General features: G+C 62.7%; 1 protein-coding gene across 7 annotated transcripts; it reads right to left on the reverse strand.

Moving 5' to 3' along the window:
- Window positions 1-1,021: 1,021 nt before the first annotated feature.
- LOC142364009 (uncharacterized) lies at window positions 1,022-12,559 on the reverse strand. Of its 7 annotated transcripts, none has more exons than XM_075442098.1 (3): window positions 12,285-12,429; window positions 5,143-5,343; window positions 1,022-4,096 (listed from the first exon to the last, which is right to left on the reverse strand). In XM_075442098.1, the coding sequence occupies exon 3, from the start codon at window positions 3,129-3,131 to the stop codon at window positions 2,073-2,075; it is 1,059 nt and encodes a 352-aa protein (XP_075298213.1). In that variant the 5' UTR covers window positions 3,132-4,096; window positions 5,143-5,343; window positions 12,285-12,429; the 3' UTR covers window positions 1,022-2,072. The 7 variants fall into 7 exon arrangements, with proteins under 7 accessions (XP_075298213.1, XP_075298211.1, XP_075298214.1 ...); XM_075442096.1 differs by having other exon boundaries at window positions 4,820-5,343; XM_075442099.1 differs by lacking the exons at window positions 5,143-5,343; window positions 12,285-12,429 and adding exons at window positions 4,820-4,942; window positions 7,043-7,069.
- Between the last annotated feature and the right edge of the window lie 6,201 nt (window positions 12,560-18,760).

Below are 18,760 nucleotides of genomic sequence, written 5' to 3' on the forward strand. Positions count from 1 at the left end.
CTGCCAGTTTGGGGGGATGACGACACAGGCACACGTGGTAGGGTGCCCGTGGGGAGATGCCGGGCATGGAGAACGCGGGCGGTGTGTGGCCTTCTGTCAGCAGCGCGCCCCACCGGGGTGGGCTGGGTGCTGCCGGCTGCGCCCTGCTGAGTCAGCAAGACGGGAGTGGAGGCGGTTTGCCCCGTGGCATCTCGGGCATGGGCTGGGGAGTCGGGAATGGGCCGGGTGGGAACAGGGCTGTGTGATGTGCGGGATGTGCCATGTCAGCAGCACAGTGCGGTGGCTGTGTCGACGTCACACAGCTGTCCCTGGGGACCCGTCCCTAATGTGGGTTGTCACCCACCTTGCGGGTGGATGGGTCTGGCCACACCTGGGGGTGGATGGAGGGCTGGGGTCTCTTGCCCGTTGGCCAGGAGATGGGGACCAGGCTGGCCACCTCACGGAGTCCCTGGGCAATCAGCGCTGCCCCTCACCCCGCACTATTCTTACAGCTGGGGGAGGCTCATCCATTGCTCAGCTGTGTATGGTGACTGGAGCGGGGGCACGTGTGGTCGCTTTCCCCACGGCACCCACCCAGGACAGGCTTTGAATCTCCCACATCCAGGGCTGGCATCGGGGCAGGCAGGGCATGAGCTGGAGAGGGGACAAGGGGACAGTGGTGGTGCATGCAGGAGGAGAGGACACTGGCTTCCTCTTCGGTGATGTGGGGACGGTTCTGCTGCTGCGTGGGGTGAAGGGGGAGCCTGGCATGTCCTCCTTGCTGGGTGCCCCCTCCCCTCCAGGGCTGGCAGGGGTCCAAGGGTAGGCAGGGCTGGCAGGGTAGGCAGGAACGGGCAGGACTGGCAGAACAGGCAGGGTGGGCAGCCCAGCCTGCTCTGGCCTAGGCATCACTGCCGCCTGCCGTCCGCCCCGGCCACGCTGCCTGCGCCTGCCTGCTGCCTGTGCCTGCCTGCACCCGCCTGTTGCCCGTGCCTGTACCCGCCTGTTGCCCGTGCCTGCCTGCACCTGCCTGCTGCCCATGTCTGCCTGCACCCACTTGCTGCCCGTGCCTGCCTTCTGCCTGCACTCACCTGCTGCTCGTGCCTGCCTGCACCCGCCTGCTGCCCGTGCCTGCCTGCTGTCTGCACCTGCCTGCTGCCCATACCTGCCTGCAACTGCCTGCTGCCCATACCTGCCTGCAACTGCCTGCACCTGCCTGCTGCCTGCCTGTGCCTTCTGCCTGCGCCTGCGCGCTGCCTGCACCTGTCCTTCCACCGCCTCCATCCTGCACCTGCCCCTGTGCAGGCAGGCAGACAGGCAGGCTGGGGCCCCGCACGGGCAGGGCGGGCGTGGGGGCCACAGCTCCCACTTCCCACCCTCCTGCAGCAGCCCCACGGTGCTCTCTGCTCCCGTGCTGGGGTCAGGTCAGCGAGCTGGGGGCTCCAGTGCTGGTGGTGACGGGGTGGGTCGTGGTTAGTGTGGGGCACATCTGAGTGCCCCAGAAGCTGCAGGGAGAGATCCCAGGTCCTGGCCGAGGCGGACGCTGCCCGGGGTGCTCATGCTGCCTGGCAGCAGCACGGGCAGGGACCATGCTTTGGTTACCTTGCAGGAGCACAGCATGGCCAGGAAAGGGGAGGACATGGCAGGATGGGTACAGAGCAGAGAGCATCCCCCAGGGCTGTGTTCCACAGGCAGCTCTTGTCCCTCCTTCCTGCCCCAAACTGTGGTGGCACCAGACCATAGTCTCCCACCCTGCTCCCAGCCCCAAAGGACTGGCCAGGACAGAGTCACTTGGGAGTCAAGACCTTTATTGACCCCAGCGTGGCTAGGTGGCTTGCGCAGGGCAAGGTGACCAACAGGGGCATCCATCACCCCCCGGCATGGGGCAGCTGGGCCTGTCTGGGCTGGGTTGCCCACCTCCCCCATTTTCAGGGCAGCCCGGGGTCTCCGCTCCCACATGCAGCCCCCTCAAGCGGTCCCATACCTTGGTTGCTAGCTTGTCTGCAGGCTCTGTCTCCCCGCGGGATGGACTTTCTCCAGCCGCCAAGCCATGGCCCCAAGAACAGTATTTCCAGGAATCCCCAACGTAGCGCCTAAGGGATTCCTGGGAAAACTGGACCCCGAGGGCACGGCGACCTGGGCTCTCTGCCAGCCTTGTGCATCCTTGCTGCTGGCTGGGCTCCGCATGTGGCTGATGGGGGGGGGGGTGCTGCTGCTGCATCCCTGCTAGTCCCCCTGCTGCACAAGGCTCCTACATTTCTGTACGACCCCTCCTGCTGGTGTCCAGTGCCAGGGTGAGGGTCCTGAGCAGACACAGGGGTCCCTCTGCTGCAAGGAGAAACATGTACACACACACACACACACGCACGCACGCTCTCTGCAGCGATCTGGAGCTTTGGGGTGAGCCCTTCTGTGTACCCAGGGGTCAGCTCTCCTTGCATCACTTGTCCCAGTGGGTGGGGGGTCTCAGAGGTCCCCAGGGTGCGCAGTTCCTCCCTTCCCGAGCTACAGTGCTTCATCTCAGACTCCCAATTGACCAGAGATGCAGCACTGCACCTTGGGCTGGGAGACATGGAGGAGCCTACAGTTACCCTCACTGTGGCTGGCGTCTGTCCATGGGTTGTGCCATGGCAAGGCTGTGTGTCTGCCTGCCTGGCTGGGTGCAGGCAAAGTGGTCTCCCCCACTCCAGAGGCATGTGCCCCATGCCCAGCCCCAACACGATGGCAGGACAGACCCAGGCTTGGTAGCTCAGCCTGGCCCCAGCTCTGCAGGGACATACAGGGTAGGGACAGACTTGGGGGTGGGGAGGTCTGCCTCCAGATCCATCTTCCCCACCCAGAATGCTGGCGCAGAACTGGGCAAGAGGGTGAGAGTGATGGGAGTCCACCCAGGGCTGAGGGTTGCCAGTCAGCGGGGCCAGGACGTCCCAGGATGGTGTGGGGCCATGAGTATCACAGAGCACATCCCTCCCTGCCCTCTGCCCCTTTCCCCTCCCAGGGAATGAGCTCCTGCTGTCCCTCCGCACCCCTGTCCCAGTCGCCATCAGAGAGCCTGCAACTGGCCAGCACCCGTGGGAAAGCTTCAGCCTCGGCTTCCTGAGCTCAGACATCAGCCCAATCCGTTCCCAGGGTGGCAGGGCTGAGCCCAGCATCTTCCATGCATTTGGGGCTGCAGGAGGGATGCCCCCTGAAGCCCATCCAGACCCAAGGGCGAGGACCTGAGGGAAAGCAGGAGGAGACAGAGGATGGAGGGAGCTGCAGAGCCCAAAAATGTCTTTCGCAGGCGAACACTAACATCCTGAGCAGAGCCGAAACATGATAAACATACCATCTATCACAGCCGCGTCCTGCTGCTGGGCCCTGGCAGCCGCGGCACTCCCAGCAGCCTGACGAGAAGCAGATGGTGCATCTCTGGCGTGAGCCCCTGCATCCGGCACCGGCTCCCCCCCCGCCCCAACCAGGTGCGCCCAGCTGGGAACAGGGGCAGAAATCACCCCATGAAATGTGCTGGGGTCCCCCGTCTGCTGCCCCTGGTTCTTGGTAGGAAAGAGTGAGGAAAAGAGCCCTGTGGTGCCCCAACTTTGTGGCATCCATCAATTGGGAATGAGGTTTGGGAGCAGCCTTGTCTGGCGCAAGATTATCTCCATCCCAGCCATGGCTGGGCCAGCCCTGAGCCCCGGCCAAGTGTGGGAACAGCACAAGGACCCAGAGCCAGGGGAGGAGCCGCAGGGACCGTCCTGCTGCCTTATGCCTTTGCCAAGCCTCTACCCCGCTGCCAGCCCCACCAGGCAGTGCCCCGGCCCTGTGCACACCCCTGGGAAGGGGCCACTGTGCTTTCAGCAAGGAGCGATGCGTGGCACTGCATCGTGCCTTAGGAGCCAGCCCCCGTTTAGCCAGTACTCCCCTTGCATGGCTGGGCAAGGGGGAACTGGGCCAGGTTTGCCTGCAGCATGCAGTTGCCTGTGCCCAGCAAAAGGGCACGTGGTGGTGCCTGCGCTGGCAGTGTGCTGGCACGCCGGCGCTGCCCATCTTTCGTCGCTGGCCGTGTTTCCAGGACTGTCCAGTGATCATGTGCCTTCGGCAACCTCACTGTCCCCAGGGACTCCCATGGCTGAGCCTGTAAGAGACAGAGGGTGGCAGTCAGCATGGCAGTGTGGAGCCAAGACCTCTCAGGTCCCTTCCTGGGCAGCTGCTGTGGGGGTCCACTGGGTGCCCAGCACCCCACGGGACCGAGGACAGCAATGCCAGCAGCTCTGTGCACACGAGAAACTCTGTGATAGCTGCTCAAAGGCCTCCCTGCAGCCATGTGTGCTCGAAGTCCGCATGCGCAGGGCACGTTCCCCTCTCCCGGTGGGTGGCTGGCACATCCCCAGGCATGTGGGGAGTCCTGTAGTGGGGCCTGGGAATGACCCCTGTCCTCGCCCTGCCACCACCCTGGCCCTGGTAGGAAAAGCTGGGATGGAGTCTTCTCTGCCCCCACAGCATGGGGTCGGGAGACCTCAGCTGCCGTCCCTGGGGAGGTGGCGGCGGGGGAAGAAATGCTGAGAAAGGCTGGAGGAATGCACCGGGCTGTGCATCCCGCTAGGCTGGAGGTAAAACATCTGCCGGAGCTCACTCACCCCTGCCTGTGGGGAGATCTCGGGGGGAGGCAGTCACCTCCATCCTCCCTCCGATGTCCCGATCATGACCTCCCCATCCCAAGATGGGGCAAAAAAGCTAGTGCTGCATGGCCTGCCCTTTCCCCCTTTTCTCTGCTCTCAGTTTTGGCCCAGTTTCCCAAGGAAAGGAGGCTGCCACCAGCATGCCATGCGGCCACCATCCTCTGCTCCCCAGCACTCACCTTGCTGCCGGGGGACCTCTGTGCTGGGGGACCAATATCCCCCGAACCATGCCTGCTGGGAGGAGAGTTCTGCCCCCAGTTTGCTTGTCCCCTTGATCAGATGGGCACAAATGTGCCATGTGGCTTGAGAAGAAGAAACCAGAATAACAAATGGCTGGACTCATGGTCCGGGTGGGACCACCAGCCGACACCGTGCCCCCAGGCTGAGGCACTCCCCGGGGCGTGCTCTGGGCATGGCGTGCTTGCCTAGGACAGTCCCCTGGCTCCTTCCTTGGTCGTGCTGACACTGCCCGGCATTGCCCTTGCTCATACCCGCTGCTCACCTCCAGCCTTTGCCTCTGCTGAGCTGCTTCCCCGCTCGCCCGCCCTGCCGCTGGTGGCTGTGGGTGCTGGGAGGATGGGAGCAGGCGGGCGAGCTCTCCGTGGCTGCGAGCTGCCTCCCCGTCGGCGCTGGGCTGAGTCAGAGCTTGGCCCTCCCCACGGTTACAACACAGCGCCCTTTCCCCTCTCCAGGCAGGCTGCCGCTGCAGGAAATGTCTTTTTTTAATAGCAGTTGGGATTTGTTTCCTCCTTGAAATTCCCCGGCTCCGTGATCCTGAGCTTTTGAGGGAAGCCTGAACCCCTAGCCAGAAGGGCTCTGCTGCAAGCGGCTCCGGGCTGCCCCAGTCCCTGGAGGAGGGCAGAAGGCGCTGGGCAATGCTCAACCTCATGCAGGCACCCTTTCCTCTCCTCCTGGCCCCCAAAATCCTGATCTCCACCCTGATCTCCAGCTGTCGGGGCCCCATCCCTGCCCCAGCCAAGCTTTGACCCAGTCCTGGTCATCACCTACCCAAGAAGACCTGATGCCACCTTCTGTTAGCTGAGGGACTCATTGCTGGGTCATACCAGGCAAGGGAAATCCTTCCCAAGCACCCCCCCCAGGTGACCTCTCACGGATGGAAAGGGATGGGACGATGGAGGGGAACGTGCTCTTGCTGGAAGGACTCACTTCACAGAAATTTAAGGGACTGACCCCCAGGGCAGCCTCTGCTACCTGTTGGTTGTCCCTTGCAGGCAGCAATTGCACTGGGATGCTGCTCGCTGTCGCTTTGCAGCACAAGCTGGTGGCAGGACAGCTCCAACGTTCCTTCCCACTGGGGTCTTCCAGCTCTCCCAGCTTCTCCATCCTGTCCCCCAGCATCTTCATCCCATCCCCCACGGACCACGGTGGCCTCCACAGAGGAGAGGTGCCTCGTCCCTCGCTTCCTCCCTCCCTCCCTCCCTCCCTCCCTCCCCAGGGCTGGTATTAAATCAAGGTTTATGAGAAAATGGAGGGGCCAAGGGAGATCTTAATCTGGTCGCAGGCTGATTAACCCTGAGTTCAGGCTGAGGTCCTGATGCTCAGCTATAAATAGACCTGCCTTCCCTTTCCCATCCTCCCACTGGGGCTGCAGCATGCCTGCCCTTTTATGGTCAAAAAGGCAGATTTGGAGACCGAGCGGCCCCCATCTCCCACGCTGGGGGCGAGCCAAGGGGGCCCAGGGGGATGCTGCTCTTTCTCGCTGGGTTTTACTGGGATAAATCATAATGCCAAGTACAAAGGAGAAGGTTGGGGGGCTGGGAGCAGGGGATGGGTGCAGAGGGAAGAGTGCATCTGATTTGTGCTCCTTCCTCCTGGGCAGGCAGCCCCTCTCCTGGTGCCAGAGAGAGGGAGAAATCACCTAATTTGGTGTCTCTGTGGAGAGCCGGGCTCCTCCGCACCCCGCTCGAGGCACCGAGTGGTGGCACGGTGGGGATGGCAGGAAGGAGCCCGGGTACACAAGGCCTCTGCCACCTATGGGCTGCAAACACGAGCTGACGTTTGTCACCCCAGGGCACGGGACCAACCCTGCCGTTCCCTGGCTGGCCACCATGCAGGACCCACCGGTTCCTGCAAAGCTGATGGTGCCAGCTGCTGCAGCAAGGGGCTGAAACCCTCAGCAACACTAGAGCCTGGCTTGAGGGTGAGACAGAGCCTCCAGAGGGGCATGAGCGGCAGGAAAGGGATTCATGGCTGGGAGACCCACAGCTAAGGAGGAGCAAAGGCACACAGCAGCCCGGTCATTGCCTTTCTCACAGCCTCAACTCTTCCCCACTGTCCCCATCCCACCAACCACCGCCTCCCCATCCCTAGCTGGTTTCCTGCTCCCAGAGCTTCCTCCCCTCCACGGGGCAGCACAGCCCCAGACCCCCTCCCCAGCTCACCACTGGAAGGCATTTTGGGGGCATGGGGAGCCCACTGCTGAGGGCTGATGCCTGCCGTCCCTGGTGCCGGCCCCAGGGCACACGGAGCGTGGGAGCGGGCGCCGGCACCAGCCCTCCCGCTCTGTTTACACGTCACATTCCCGCTCCAGAGGAAGTGGTGCAGGGGTGAAGTCCCAGCAGGGACAGGCCATCACGTCATCGGCCTCCAGCCCTCCCTGGGAAGGGCTGGTGGGAACCCAGAGCACAGCGGGGAGAGTTCCCCACAGACATTGTTCCCAAATGGAATTGTAGGCATGGAGCGGCTGCCTCTGCATCCTCCTTGCTCCCCTGTTGCCTCCTTGCCTGGGCTTGCCTCCTCGTCCCTCTCTTGCATGGCTCCCAGACAGAGCTGCCCAGGGGAGCCAGCAGAGGTGATGCTCCTTGGCGTTGTGAGCACTCAGGAGCTCGCATCAGGTCAGCAAAGAGGCTGGAGCCAGTGTGGGCAGGGAGCAGTGAGGCTCCCTCTCCTCTCGCAGAGGCACAGCCGTGGTGTGGCTGGAGCTCATTAAGCTGCCAGTGCTCTTGGCTGCTTATCCAGGCTTTATCACCTTATCTCTGCTCCAGCAAGGAAGAGGGGGGGGGGGGGGGGGGCTGTGCAGCACCGTCTGGACATGAGAAGAGCCCAGTCAGTAAATCACTTCCCCTGCAGGCCCCAGCTCTCCCAGCCCTGCCTGCTGCCCACCCAGCTGTGCTGTAGAAGACACTAAAAGAAAAAGCCCCAAATGGGTCAAGCTCCTAGGAAGCATGAGACAAGACATGCAAAAAGGTCTAGCACAAAAGTTACACCAGGACTGACACTTGGCAGTGTTTCTCTGCAGTGCCTGTGGACCCAGGCTCCCCCGTGCCGGCAGACCCCCTTGGGAGGGTGAGCAGTGCAGCTCCTCTGCTCAGCTGCAGCCAGGCTTGTGGGGGCTGGAGGTCTGCGGATCAGCGACCAGCAAGTTGGTCCTGCAGCAGGCACCAGATTGACCTGTTGGCCACCACAGAGCACCTGCCCCACACATGGCACAGCGAGTCCCACAGCCCCGGCCCCAGACCCCATCCACTGCAGTCCCTTGCCCAAAGGAAGCTGCTCACCCACCTCCTGGAGGAGCTCAACCCAGGGAGGAACAGGCAGTGCTGTCCTTCATCTCCTGGCCTTGCATTGCCCTCCATGATGGAGACGTCCCAGCCGTCTCAGGGAGAAGACCTGACTGCCTGCACATTGCCAGCCGGCACCCACAGACCCTGCTGCCCCAGGTGGGAAGACTCCAGCATTGCCAGTGCGTCCAACCTCCCTGCAACTGCTGAGGAAGGGGCTTAACAGACCTGTCACGTCCCCATCCCAACACAGCCTCAGCTGGGGCTGACCCCCACCGAGCTTCACGGGGCAGATTGCCAGGGCAGACAGCATTGCCCGCCCGGAGTAGGACGGTGCCCTGCAGGGCTGGCTGTGCTGCCCTCCGGCATGCTCACCGTCTCCTGCGGCTCCGGCATTGCACCCCACCATGGTTCCCCATTTCAGGGATGGCAGGACAGGGAGGATGCTGATGCTCAGCACCTTCTGCTTTGATGTCTCACATCAAACAGAGCCTGGGCAGGCTGCCTGCCTCTCGCTCACTCCGACTGCATGCATGTCTGTTCACCTGCCCACCTGACAGCCACACATAGCATGCACCTAAGGCGGGCACAGGCCTGGCCCTCGGGGCTCAGCACCCCTCCGGAAGCCCCCTCCCCATCCCTATGGGCAGCATGACCATTCCTAGCTCATCCACCAGCACAAAGCAGCTTCATCCCCCACCTCCAGCAGACAGTGGGAAGACAGTCACTCATAGCAGCCGCAGACCAGGTGCTGGAGCCCAGCCCCGCTGCACCAGCACAACAATGGGCTCCTGCTGTGCTGTTCTGCAGAGGTCAGCTCTGCCCTGGTGCCACCACCTCTCCCTGCCCCAGGACGGCACTGGCACAACCTTGCATGGCCACACCAGCACCACACTCAGCCCTGCAATCTGCACAGGATGGGTGTGCAGCGGGGATTTGGTTGCTGCTGCTTGGAAGGGTCCCTGTCCATCCCTGGGGCAACCCAGGGCACCCACTGGCCCGTTTCCCTGCCCAGGCTGGCATCACTGGGGTGCAGGACAGAAAAGCCTGGGTACCCCCAGGTAACCGTGTCCCTGGTCTGACGCCAGCCTCTGCCCTCTGCCTCCATGGCCATGCCAGAAGCGCCCAGCCCTGCACATGCTGTCCCTGCCCTGAGCCAAAGGAACAGGGTACCCCAAGGGGCTAGGGGAGCACCAGCGCCTCCCAGCCAGTGACCGCCCCCCCCCCTTGGCGGCTGGTAGAGGAGGAGGAGGAGGCCCTACTCCCCTCCACCCTCCCTGAGCCTGGCTGGTGGGTGCTGCTGGCAGGCAGACACTGCCCCAGCTCCCCAGGATGTCCCCAGAGTGGGACAGACAGCACAATCCCATCGCCCGGGGGGAGGCCAGAGCCAGACATGGAGGCAGGGCTGAGATGAGACCTGTGAATATGCACAGTCTTGGGCAAGCAAAGGGGTTTGGGGTTCGGGAGCAGTGACTGCTCCCCTAGCACCCACTGGCCTGCAGCCACTGGGACGTGTGTTGGGCTTCATTCCCCCAGCTGGAGCCTCCCCCTGCACAGGATCTGCTCCGCTTGCCTCCTCTGTGTGCTCCCAGCCAAGGTCAAAGGATAGTGAAACGGTTCCAGAGCTCAGATTTCCAGCTTCTTGCCTCATCATTTGCTGCTCGACTCCAGCTCACTCAGGAAGACTAGTTTTCACTGCTTCTGCCCCACACAGGTTGAGGTGTTGGGGCTGTTGCAGGGAGCACGCTGGAGTACCCAGCCCAGCGTTCAGCACCCTGCACTGCCTGCACTCCTGCCTGCAAGTTGCCTGTGCCACACCACTGCCCACCACCTTCGCTTAGGCACGGTGGTGACCGGCTGAGCGCGGTGCCCGCATGCCTACCCACTGCTGGCAGAGCCCTTACCTGCCAGGAGGCAAAGCGTTCCCGGGCTTGCGGTAGGGACTGGCCTTCCCCTGTTCACCAGAAGTCGTGGCAGGCTGCACCACCAGGCCCCAGGCATCAGCTCTGCCCAGCTCAGCCACAGGAGAGGAGGAGCAGTGGGATGCCAGCGATGAGCAAAGGCAGGTTTCACTGGGGGGTGCAGAGGAACAAGCATTGGAAAAGCCTGATCAAGAACAAGGCTGGCTGTCGGGTAGAGAAGGAGACCAAGAAAAGAAAAAAAAAGTGCGCCCTTAATTATCTCCAGACTGCCTCTTGACAAGCATGGAGGGAAATGCCAGTCTATCCAGCAGCCACCCAGAGCTGCAGCCTGTCTAGACACAGCCTTCCCCAAATTCCTGCTGATAACTGCTTAGGAAATCTTTGGCAGAGGTGTCTGCCTGTGTTTGTTGGAAATTAACTCCTCTCCTGTCAGCTGGTGGTGGCGTTGCCCTTTGGCAGGGCGCTGCATCCAGTGCGCAGGGGCTGGAGGGCTGGGGCAGGCACAGGGCAAGGCGAGGGTAGCCCTGCACCAGGGACACCGCCACTGGGATGGAGACACAGGCCATGTCACACCCGTGGCTCTCCATTCCCATGTGCAGCATCTCAGCACTGAGATGCCACAGCTTCCCCGGGAGCAGTCAGCGATGGTGGGAAGCCGTTGTGGCACAGCAGGATGAGGACAGACTGGGACCACGGTGGCCATGGCTGGCCTGAGAGGTTTACAGTGCCCTAGTTACTGTCATCGTCCCTTTGCAGATGGATGCAGAGCCCACACGGGAGCTTGCACCCCCAGGGATGGCATTGTACCTTGGCTGGACCCACTGTCCTCGTGCTGGACCCGAATGACAGCTGGTGGTCGTCCCTGTGGTGGTGAGAGCTATCCTGCAGAGGAAGGAGGCAAGGGGACATGGCAGCTTGGTGCCACGTGTCTGCTGGGCATGCTGTCCTCAGGTGACCCACTGGGAGGGGACAGCCATTGCTGGCACCCTGGGAGCAGAGCAATGGCGCGGAGCCAGCCATAACCTAGACAAAGGCACCATCGTATTCTGCAAGGGAAGGGCAGGGAGGAGGCACAACACGGAGAGCCTCAGGGAGCCTTTGCAAGGCCTAAACTCAAGGCTGTCTAGGAACAAGCCATGTCCGTTCCCTCATGCCATATGGGCCTGGCAGCCCTGCCATCGCCTGCTGCACGCCCTGTGCCCTCCCCACCAGCCCCGTGGCCTGGCTCCCACAGGGTGGCCATGCTTGGCAGCCACTGCTGCAACTCCAGGGGGATGAGAATGCGGCAACCATTCACCTAGTGAGTGACAGAGCTGGGGAAACACCAGCGTCTGAGAGCATGCCAGTGGTGCTGGCTGGGGGCTGCAGCCGGGGGGACAGAGCGAGGCAGCGGCACATGCTGATCAGGCATCAGGGTCCAGGAGCTGTGGGTGACAGGATGCTCTCAGGCAGCGCGAGTGCACTGGGTAGGGTGGCTTCAGCACCCTACAAGGCTCCGGCAGTGAACCCTGGCCCCATCCCCTCCCCAGCCTGTTTCCCCAAAAAAGTGGCAGCAGCACGGCTCACCAGAGAAGCTGAGCAAGCAGCCCATGTACCCTGCTGTGTGAGGAGCCCACCCGGTCGGGCTTGCCTCCAGCATCCCGTTTTTTCTACCCTAGATGTACAAAGAGCAGAAAGCAATTCCCCCCCCAGCCCCAGGAGGGCCCTTCCCTGCCTCCAAAAGCTGAGCAAGCCCCACCAAGACCCTCTCCCAGGGCCAGGTCAGAACTGTAGGGATTGATTTTGGGGAAACTCTTTGCTCAGGACCCCATGGACCCGAGGCTGCTCTGGCCACTCTTCACCAGCTCTGTGCCCAGTGGGTTTCCCTGCCGGCGCTCCATGGCTATGCTCCGCTCACCTCCCTCTCTCCTTAGGCATGGCATCCATGCACCCAGGGCAGGGGCACCCCTGCCCACCTCCCCACAGCCTGATGGGCTGAGCATACCACAGCTGGCAGAGGGGGATGTTGGAGGAGCCATACTGTCCCCTGCCTGCCTGTCCCTGCGCATGCCTGGGGCAGGCACTAGGCAAAGCAGGAGCTCCCACGCTGCTGGGGAGTCTCAGCACCCAGCCACCCCTGTCACCCCATGCTCCCAGCCACCCCATGCACTCAGCATGCCTGCCTGCGCACCCGCCCACTCTCTCCACCCGCAGGCACCTACCTGCTGCCCCACACCTGCGGCGGGCACTGTGGGGATGCGGGCACGTGCCCGCCACCTCCTCCCGGCACATTATAACCCGCCACTGGGATCCAGGTGCTGCCAGATGGGGTTTTTTAAGCAGCTGGTATGGGAGCCCTTGGCGAAAACTCCGTCCAGACTGCTCAGAAGCTGGAAAACCTTTTTCTTTTTACCTTATATGAGCTGCAGGAGGAGGCCAGGCTGCCGACGGGCACTGCTGTCAGGGGCGCCGAGGGGATCCATTGGCTGGGGTGCCGTCACGTGGCCCAGTTGCCGCGACCCGCCGCCGTGCAGCCAAGTGTTTCTTTTACCCCCTAAGGAAGGGCTGCTTGACAATTTTCATATTTCTTCTAAATTTGGAGATTTCAGACAATGCTGGGAGGCTTGGCTCAGGATGCCAGAGGCCCATGTGGAAGTCATTAAGTTGGAGAGGGGGAGCGAGGGAAGGAGGGCTGGGGGGAGCAGGGGGGAGGAGAATGGCCAGAGCTGCGCCTGCTGCCAGCAACACGCCTGGGAACCCAGGCCATCTCACCCAGAGAAAGTTGTTTGCAGTAACTGACTTCCTCCCGGCCCCAGGACCATGCACAGGGGGGACGCGCATCCCATCGCCGGCAAGGCGGGGGTCTGGCAGGGCAGGCTGGCCGTGGGGCTGGGGAGCCGGGGCGGTGCTGGCGGCCGTTCTGCCGGCTGGGGGAAGGAAGCGGAGATGCTCCCTGGCCCAGCTGGAGGTGGCTCGTGATTCCCAAAGCTCCAACTGGCCTGGGAAAAAAGGCGTTTCACCAGCCACAGGGCTCTCGCCGGGCTGCCTGTGTGTGCAGGCTGAGACCCCTGAGTGCCGGTGGGGCTGGGACCTCTACGGAGCAATGGTGGCGGGGCCAGGGCTGGGTGCCCACGGTACCTTTCTGTGGTTTTAGCGACACGGGGAGGCAGTGCGGGAGCTCCATCACCACAGAGCTGCATCGGCCCTGGCCCCTCCTGGCTCTGTGTGGACCATGACTCCATGTATGGCCTCGAGCTGTACGGGGGCCCGTTAATGAGCAGCTAGTTGGCAGCTCAGGAGGGAAACACCCATCATGAAATCGCCTTCATCTTCCTACACCAGCCATCAGCCCCTGGCACAGCAGCCCCATCCCCTGCTAGCCCCACACCCCTGAAAACCAGGCGGCCACCAGCCTGGCATGGCTCTGGACAGCTGCAGGCACCTCTGGAGGTCAGGGCTGGAAAGCAAGCCCTGCTGCCTGTCTCTGGCAGGGAGGTGGGTACTCAGAGTCATTCAGCTCACCTAGGGGAGGTGAAGGAAAGCAAGCTGGCAAAGCCAGCTCTGAACCAGCTGGCCTGGTTTGGCTCAGCTGCTGGAGAAACACCCACCACTGGAAAGATGGAGCACGGGCAAGTCACTCTGGGAGTTAAACAGGTGAGGAGGAGAGGCAGCGGCTGGCCAGGCTGCTGCGGAGCACCCAGCCGTGCCAGCTGGCTCTGGAGACAGCACCCTGAGGTGCGAGCTGGGGGACAGTGGGTAGCAAAACCAGTACGGAAGAGTTGTACCAGCAGTGGGGTTCAGCTGAGGGAGGGGGCATCACCTGGGAGGTTGCTGCTCTGCCAGCTGCAGTAAAGAAGAAGCAGGAAACCAGAGTGAGCTTTTTGCACCACTACACACACTCTCACTCTCCTTCCACCCCATGCACCCTGCAGCAATTAACACTGTGGCGAGGCCACCACAAAACAGGCAAATGTAGGAACCACCATGTCCTCAGCCCTGCTCCCTACTCTGCAATGAGGACCACAGGGCTGGCAGGCCAGCACTGCCGGGCATGGGTGAAGACAAGGCATGGGAAAGCAGATACCAGCAGAGCCCCGGGGGATGCTCAGCATCTGCCAGGGGAGCAGTGACTGGAGTGGTAGTGTCTGAACCTTCCAGCAGCATGTCCAAACGCGAGTGGAGAGAGAGGCAGCTGGTGTCCTCCAAGAAGCCAGAGCCACCATCGAGGTACCTGTCCAGCAATACAAAGGACTTCCCTGGGGCTGCTGGCACCAGACTGGGGGAAAAAACCTCTGTCTGTTCCAGTGCCTGCACACACAGAGATCCAGTGGTCCTGTGGCAGGACAAGCCTCGATCTTGCCACGGCCCAGGAGCAGCCGGCTCCCAGCCATTCTGCCTGCAGGCACCGGGGCATGGGGCTGAGCCTGGGCTAGGCTGGGTGTGTGAAGGGAGCACAGCCCTGACACTTGCCGCCCCGCAGCATGGGCTTCCTCCTCCCTCCACTGCAGATAAGCTTTGGTGTGCACCACAGAGCTAGGACAGCACGTATGGCATGTCACCAGGACATGCTGGGGCTCCTCCCTGGGCACAGAGCCCTCCCACACTGCGTTGGACCTCCATACCTCTCCCTGTGTTGAGCATCGCATGCCTGTGGGTACTAAGCTCAAGCCCATCCCATGGCCTGGGAGCCCAGCAGCCTCCCCAGGAGCCAGCACGGAGCCGGTATTTACTGGCCCCCACCATCCTTCGCCCCCCCATCACCCTCCATCCCCTGTCCTCTCCGCCCAGCCATGCAGCTCTTGGTCTTGGTGGGCTGGCTTTGAGTGAAGCACAACTAACTGCTGCCATTAAACAAACCCTATAATTAGAAACCAGGTTTCCTAAATGAAGTGAAAAATGTAACATTAGCCTCTGTTTGTTCGCTGGATGCTGCTCTCTTGTTCCATGACCCAGAGGGGTCGTGCCCTGTGGTTTCTGAGAAGCCTTAATAAGGTAATGTTTAGGAGGTTACTATCTTTACAGTTCTTGTCTTATTACAACTCCATAAGAAAAACATTTGGGGCAAAGCAGGATTCCTCGGCGCGGGTTTGTTTTTGTTACTCCTTTGCTAAGATGCTGCCCAGCATCTTCTTGCAGCAGATTCAGTTTCAGTATCTCCACAGAAGTGATTATTTTTCCCGCCCCACCACTGACCTCCAGCCCCCTTGGCTGGGCGTGAGGGCCCAGGTGGTCCCAGGCAGCCGGGACAGCCCCACTCCCGTCCCAGGCAGTAGGTGACGGGTCCGCTGGCTGCCCTGCCCATGGAGCAGGAGCCCCTGGGCAGGCTCTGCGGGGCTGCTCCCACCTTCCCAAGAGCCCAGAGAGCAGTAGGAGAAACCTTTCTCCTGTGAGCCTGCCTAACATCTCAACACACCAAATTTACAGCCTTTTCATCTGCTGCCCAGCATCAGAGGGGGCTGCTGGGGTGCAGGCGGGCGTTGCTCAGCCCGTATATTATTACACCCAAGAGGAGGCAGCCCCTGCCTCCTTCACCCCCGTGCATGCGCCATCTCTGTTGCAGGGGCAGGACAGCATGATTAATAGGCAAGCTGGGCTGGAGCAGCTCTGAAGGTGACCTTCAGGACTGGCCCGTGCTGCTTTGTTCATCCCTTCCCTCCCCAGACTGCTAAAACAGCAACACGTAGGAGCAGAGAATGGGGACCAGGCCAGGAGACTTTTGGCCCTGACTTCAAACCACCAGTTCCCACCTGGTGATGACTCCCCAGGAGCTTGAGGGTCCCTGCATGTGCTGAGTGGCCCCACACCCAGGGCTGCAGGGAGGAGAGGTTTGACTTGAGCACAATCTGCCAGGGCAGATGTCAGTACCACCGTCAAGCTTTCCATTCACCTCCGCCTTGCCCTGAGAAACTGGGAAATTGGATGCCTGCCCACAAGCAAAAGCCACCAAGCCCTAAAAACAAGAGGCTCTCTTCTCACAGACCCAGAGGGCATCGCTGCCCTGGAAGCACATCCCTGGGAGCTCCCTTCTGGCCCCATGGCCTTGCAGGGAGGGCAGCAGGGAGGGCTCCAGGCTGCTAAGTGAGCCCTGCACGGGGCTGGAAGGCCAGCCCTTCTCACAGCTAGGAGCCAGGATGTAGCAGGCATCCTGGCAGGACCATGTCTCACCTTTGCAATCCAGCACAAAATGCAGCCACCCGTCGAAGGTGCTCAGGGATTGGTGTCCAACCACCATGTTCGCTGGCTTAGGCTGTGGAGGGAAGCAAAAGCAAGTTATTCAGAAACCCAGCATTGCCTGCCTGGGCTCTGCACTGCTGGGCAGTGAGGAGCACCCAGTACGGACTGAGGCCAGGAGCCCAAAGGGCTGGGCAAGGCAGGAGGGCAAGCACGGGGGACTGGGAGCGAGCAGGGCATGTGGCCATGTGCCTATCAGGCTTTGGCAGGCAGACGGGACCCGTGCCCGGGGAGTGCCTTGCCCGTCCCTGCAGCCTCCCTGCCTGGAGGAGACCACAGCTCTGCCCTGCTCCGCCCGGTGAGGAGCTGCGGCTGCCCCACACAGAGCCCCTCCCGCTGCCTCCCCGAGGCAGCCAGGCACGGGGCGGCGGGCGCGGTGCGGGGCAGCGGCGGAAGGAAGCGGGTGTTCCCAGCGGGGAGTGGGGGAGCAGGCTTTTTCCATCAGGTGCTCTGTCTCCAGGAGCGAAAAGCAAAAGAAAACAAAAGGCAGGAGAGGAGCGGGGCAGGAGGAACCTGCGCGTCTGGATCGTGTAACCGGCGACGTGCTGTAAACGCCGGGCGGCGGACGGATGCGCCGGCCCCCGCCCGCACTCCCCTCCCCTCCCCTCCCGGCGCGCCGGCCCGGCGCCCCCCGGCTCCCGCTCCCGGCGCCCCCGGCCCCGCTCCCGGCGCCCCCCCGGCCCCCGCCGCTCCGCCGGCCCCGCAGCACAGCCCCGCGCTGCTCTGCCTCCCGACGCCACAGCCTGGCTGTTATCTCCCACGCGTGATCCGAAGGGCGTGATTTACAGGCGGCCCGGAGCGTCCCCCGCCCCCCGCCCGCAGAGGCAGAAGGGCCGCCGAGGCAGCCGGGTTGGGGCTGTGTAAATAACGCTGTCCTTTGCTGCAGGACCCGGGCGCAGCGAGGCCCCGGGCTGCCGACACCTCGTCCAGCCCCCCACGCAGCCGCCGTGGTCCCCCCCCGCCCGCCGCACCCCAGCACCTCGGGCCGGCTCCATGGCACGGCCGCCCCTTCCCTCCCGCAGGAAAACCCTCCCCGGCCAGGGTGGGGGCTCTGGGGACAGCGCCGGCGGCTCGGGGGCAGGGGAGGGGACGGGTCCCCATGCCACGGGCGGCTGCCCAGGGGAGGCACGCACCCCGCTCGATGCCGGCAACGAATTCCTGGCTGCCCTCGCCAGCCGGCCTGCGGCTCTGTGTTTATGCAACGGCAGGAGCCGGCAGAATTAAGCACTTTTTGTTTTTCCCTTTTTTGAGAACGGGGAGTTTTAATTCCCACCAAACAATGTTCTTTTTCCAGCAAGCTTAAAATAAGCCTTTTTGGCCCGGGAGTCTCTGGAGCTGCTCACGTGCTGAGCAGGCCTTTGTGCAAATATGGATGTGAGCACCACGCTGCCGGCCCGGCTGGGCCCTACCTGCCGGGGGGCGGCGGGGGGAACCAGGAGGACCCTGTGCTGGCCCCCCCGCACTGGTGGCCCCAGCCTCAGCCCTCCTCCCTGCCATGGCTCGGGGCTGGCTCTGGCACGACTGGAGCACGCTTAGGTTTGATGAGTGCTCATGCAGAGTTAAGGAGCCTCCCACTGGCCCCAACAGCCTGGCCCATGGCTCGGTCTGTGCTCAGGTGTGCTGGGGCCTCGCAAACCCTGCAGAGGATCGGGGCTCAGGAGGAGCTTGGTGTCTGGCAGACCGGCCATGCCCTGCTGTGTGGCATCAGCAGCAATGCTGCCCACCACTTGCCACAGGTGGAGGGGAGCACAGACCCCAGATCAGTGGCTCCCATCCCGGCAGAGACACTCCTGCTGGTGAAAAAAGGCAAAAAGCTATTTTGTGCCAGCGTGGGAACTGTGATCTGATTGCCCTCATTCCCTTACCTGCGGCCCGTCGTGCGCTCTGCCACATGCTCTCTGGCCAGCACATCCCTCCTGGTGAGCACAGCATGGCATGTCTGCCCTGCATCCCTCTACCCCCAGAGCTCAGGCTCGGCTGGGGGCTGGGGGCAGAGAAGCAGATTTCATGACAGCTAGCCTGGGAAATACGCACCCATGTTGACTTGGGGCAGGCAGAGCTGATCTTCATGGCTCCTCCTGCCTTGTCTGGAGGCCTGTTCCCACTCCTCAGGCTCTGCTTTCCACCCAAGTTTCCTGCAGCAGTGGGGCAACATGGTGGGAAGGTAACAGGGACGAGCATGTACAACAGAACCTGAAATCACGTCCCCTCTTCCCCGGGTAACACGCTCCCAGGAGAGCTGTGTGGGGGTTTGCAGCCCTTTCTGGGCACCCACTCCCTCGCCCCTCCCTCCCCCCTCGCGGGGCTGACCCTACCACACCCCACTCTCGCAGGGACGGCACCATGGCTGGCACTGGCACACGGAGCCCATCGGCTGCCTCGTCCCAGCCAGGAGGCAGGGGCTGGCCATGACCCAGCCGCCTGCGCGCCCACAGCCCCTTCACTCACGTGAGGCGGGTGGGGAAAA

Source organism: Opisthocomus hoazin, chromosome 23, assembly GCF_030867145.1.
Source record: "Opisthocomus hoazin isolate bOpiHoa1 chromosome 23, bOpiHoa1.hap1, whole genome shotgun sequence".
NCBI classification, from domain to species: Eukaryota; Metazoa; Chordata; class Aves; order Opisthocomiformes; family Opisthocomidae; genus Opisthocomus; species Opisthocomus hoazin.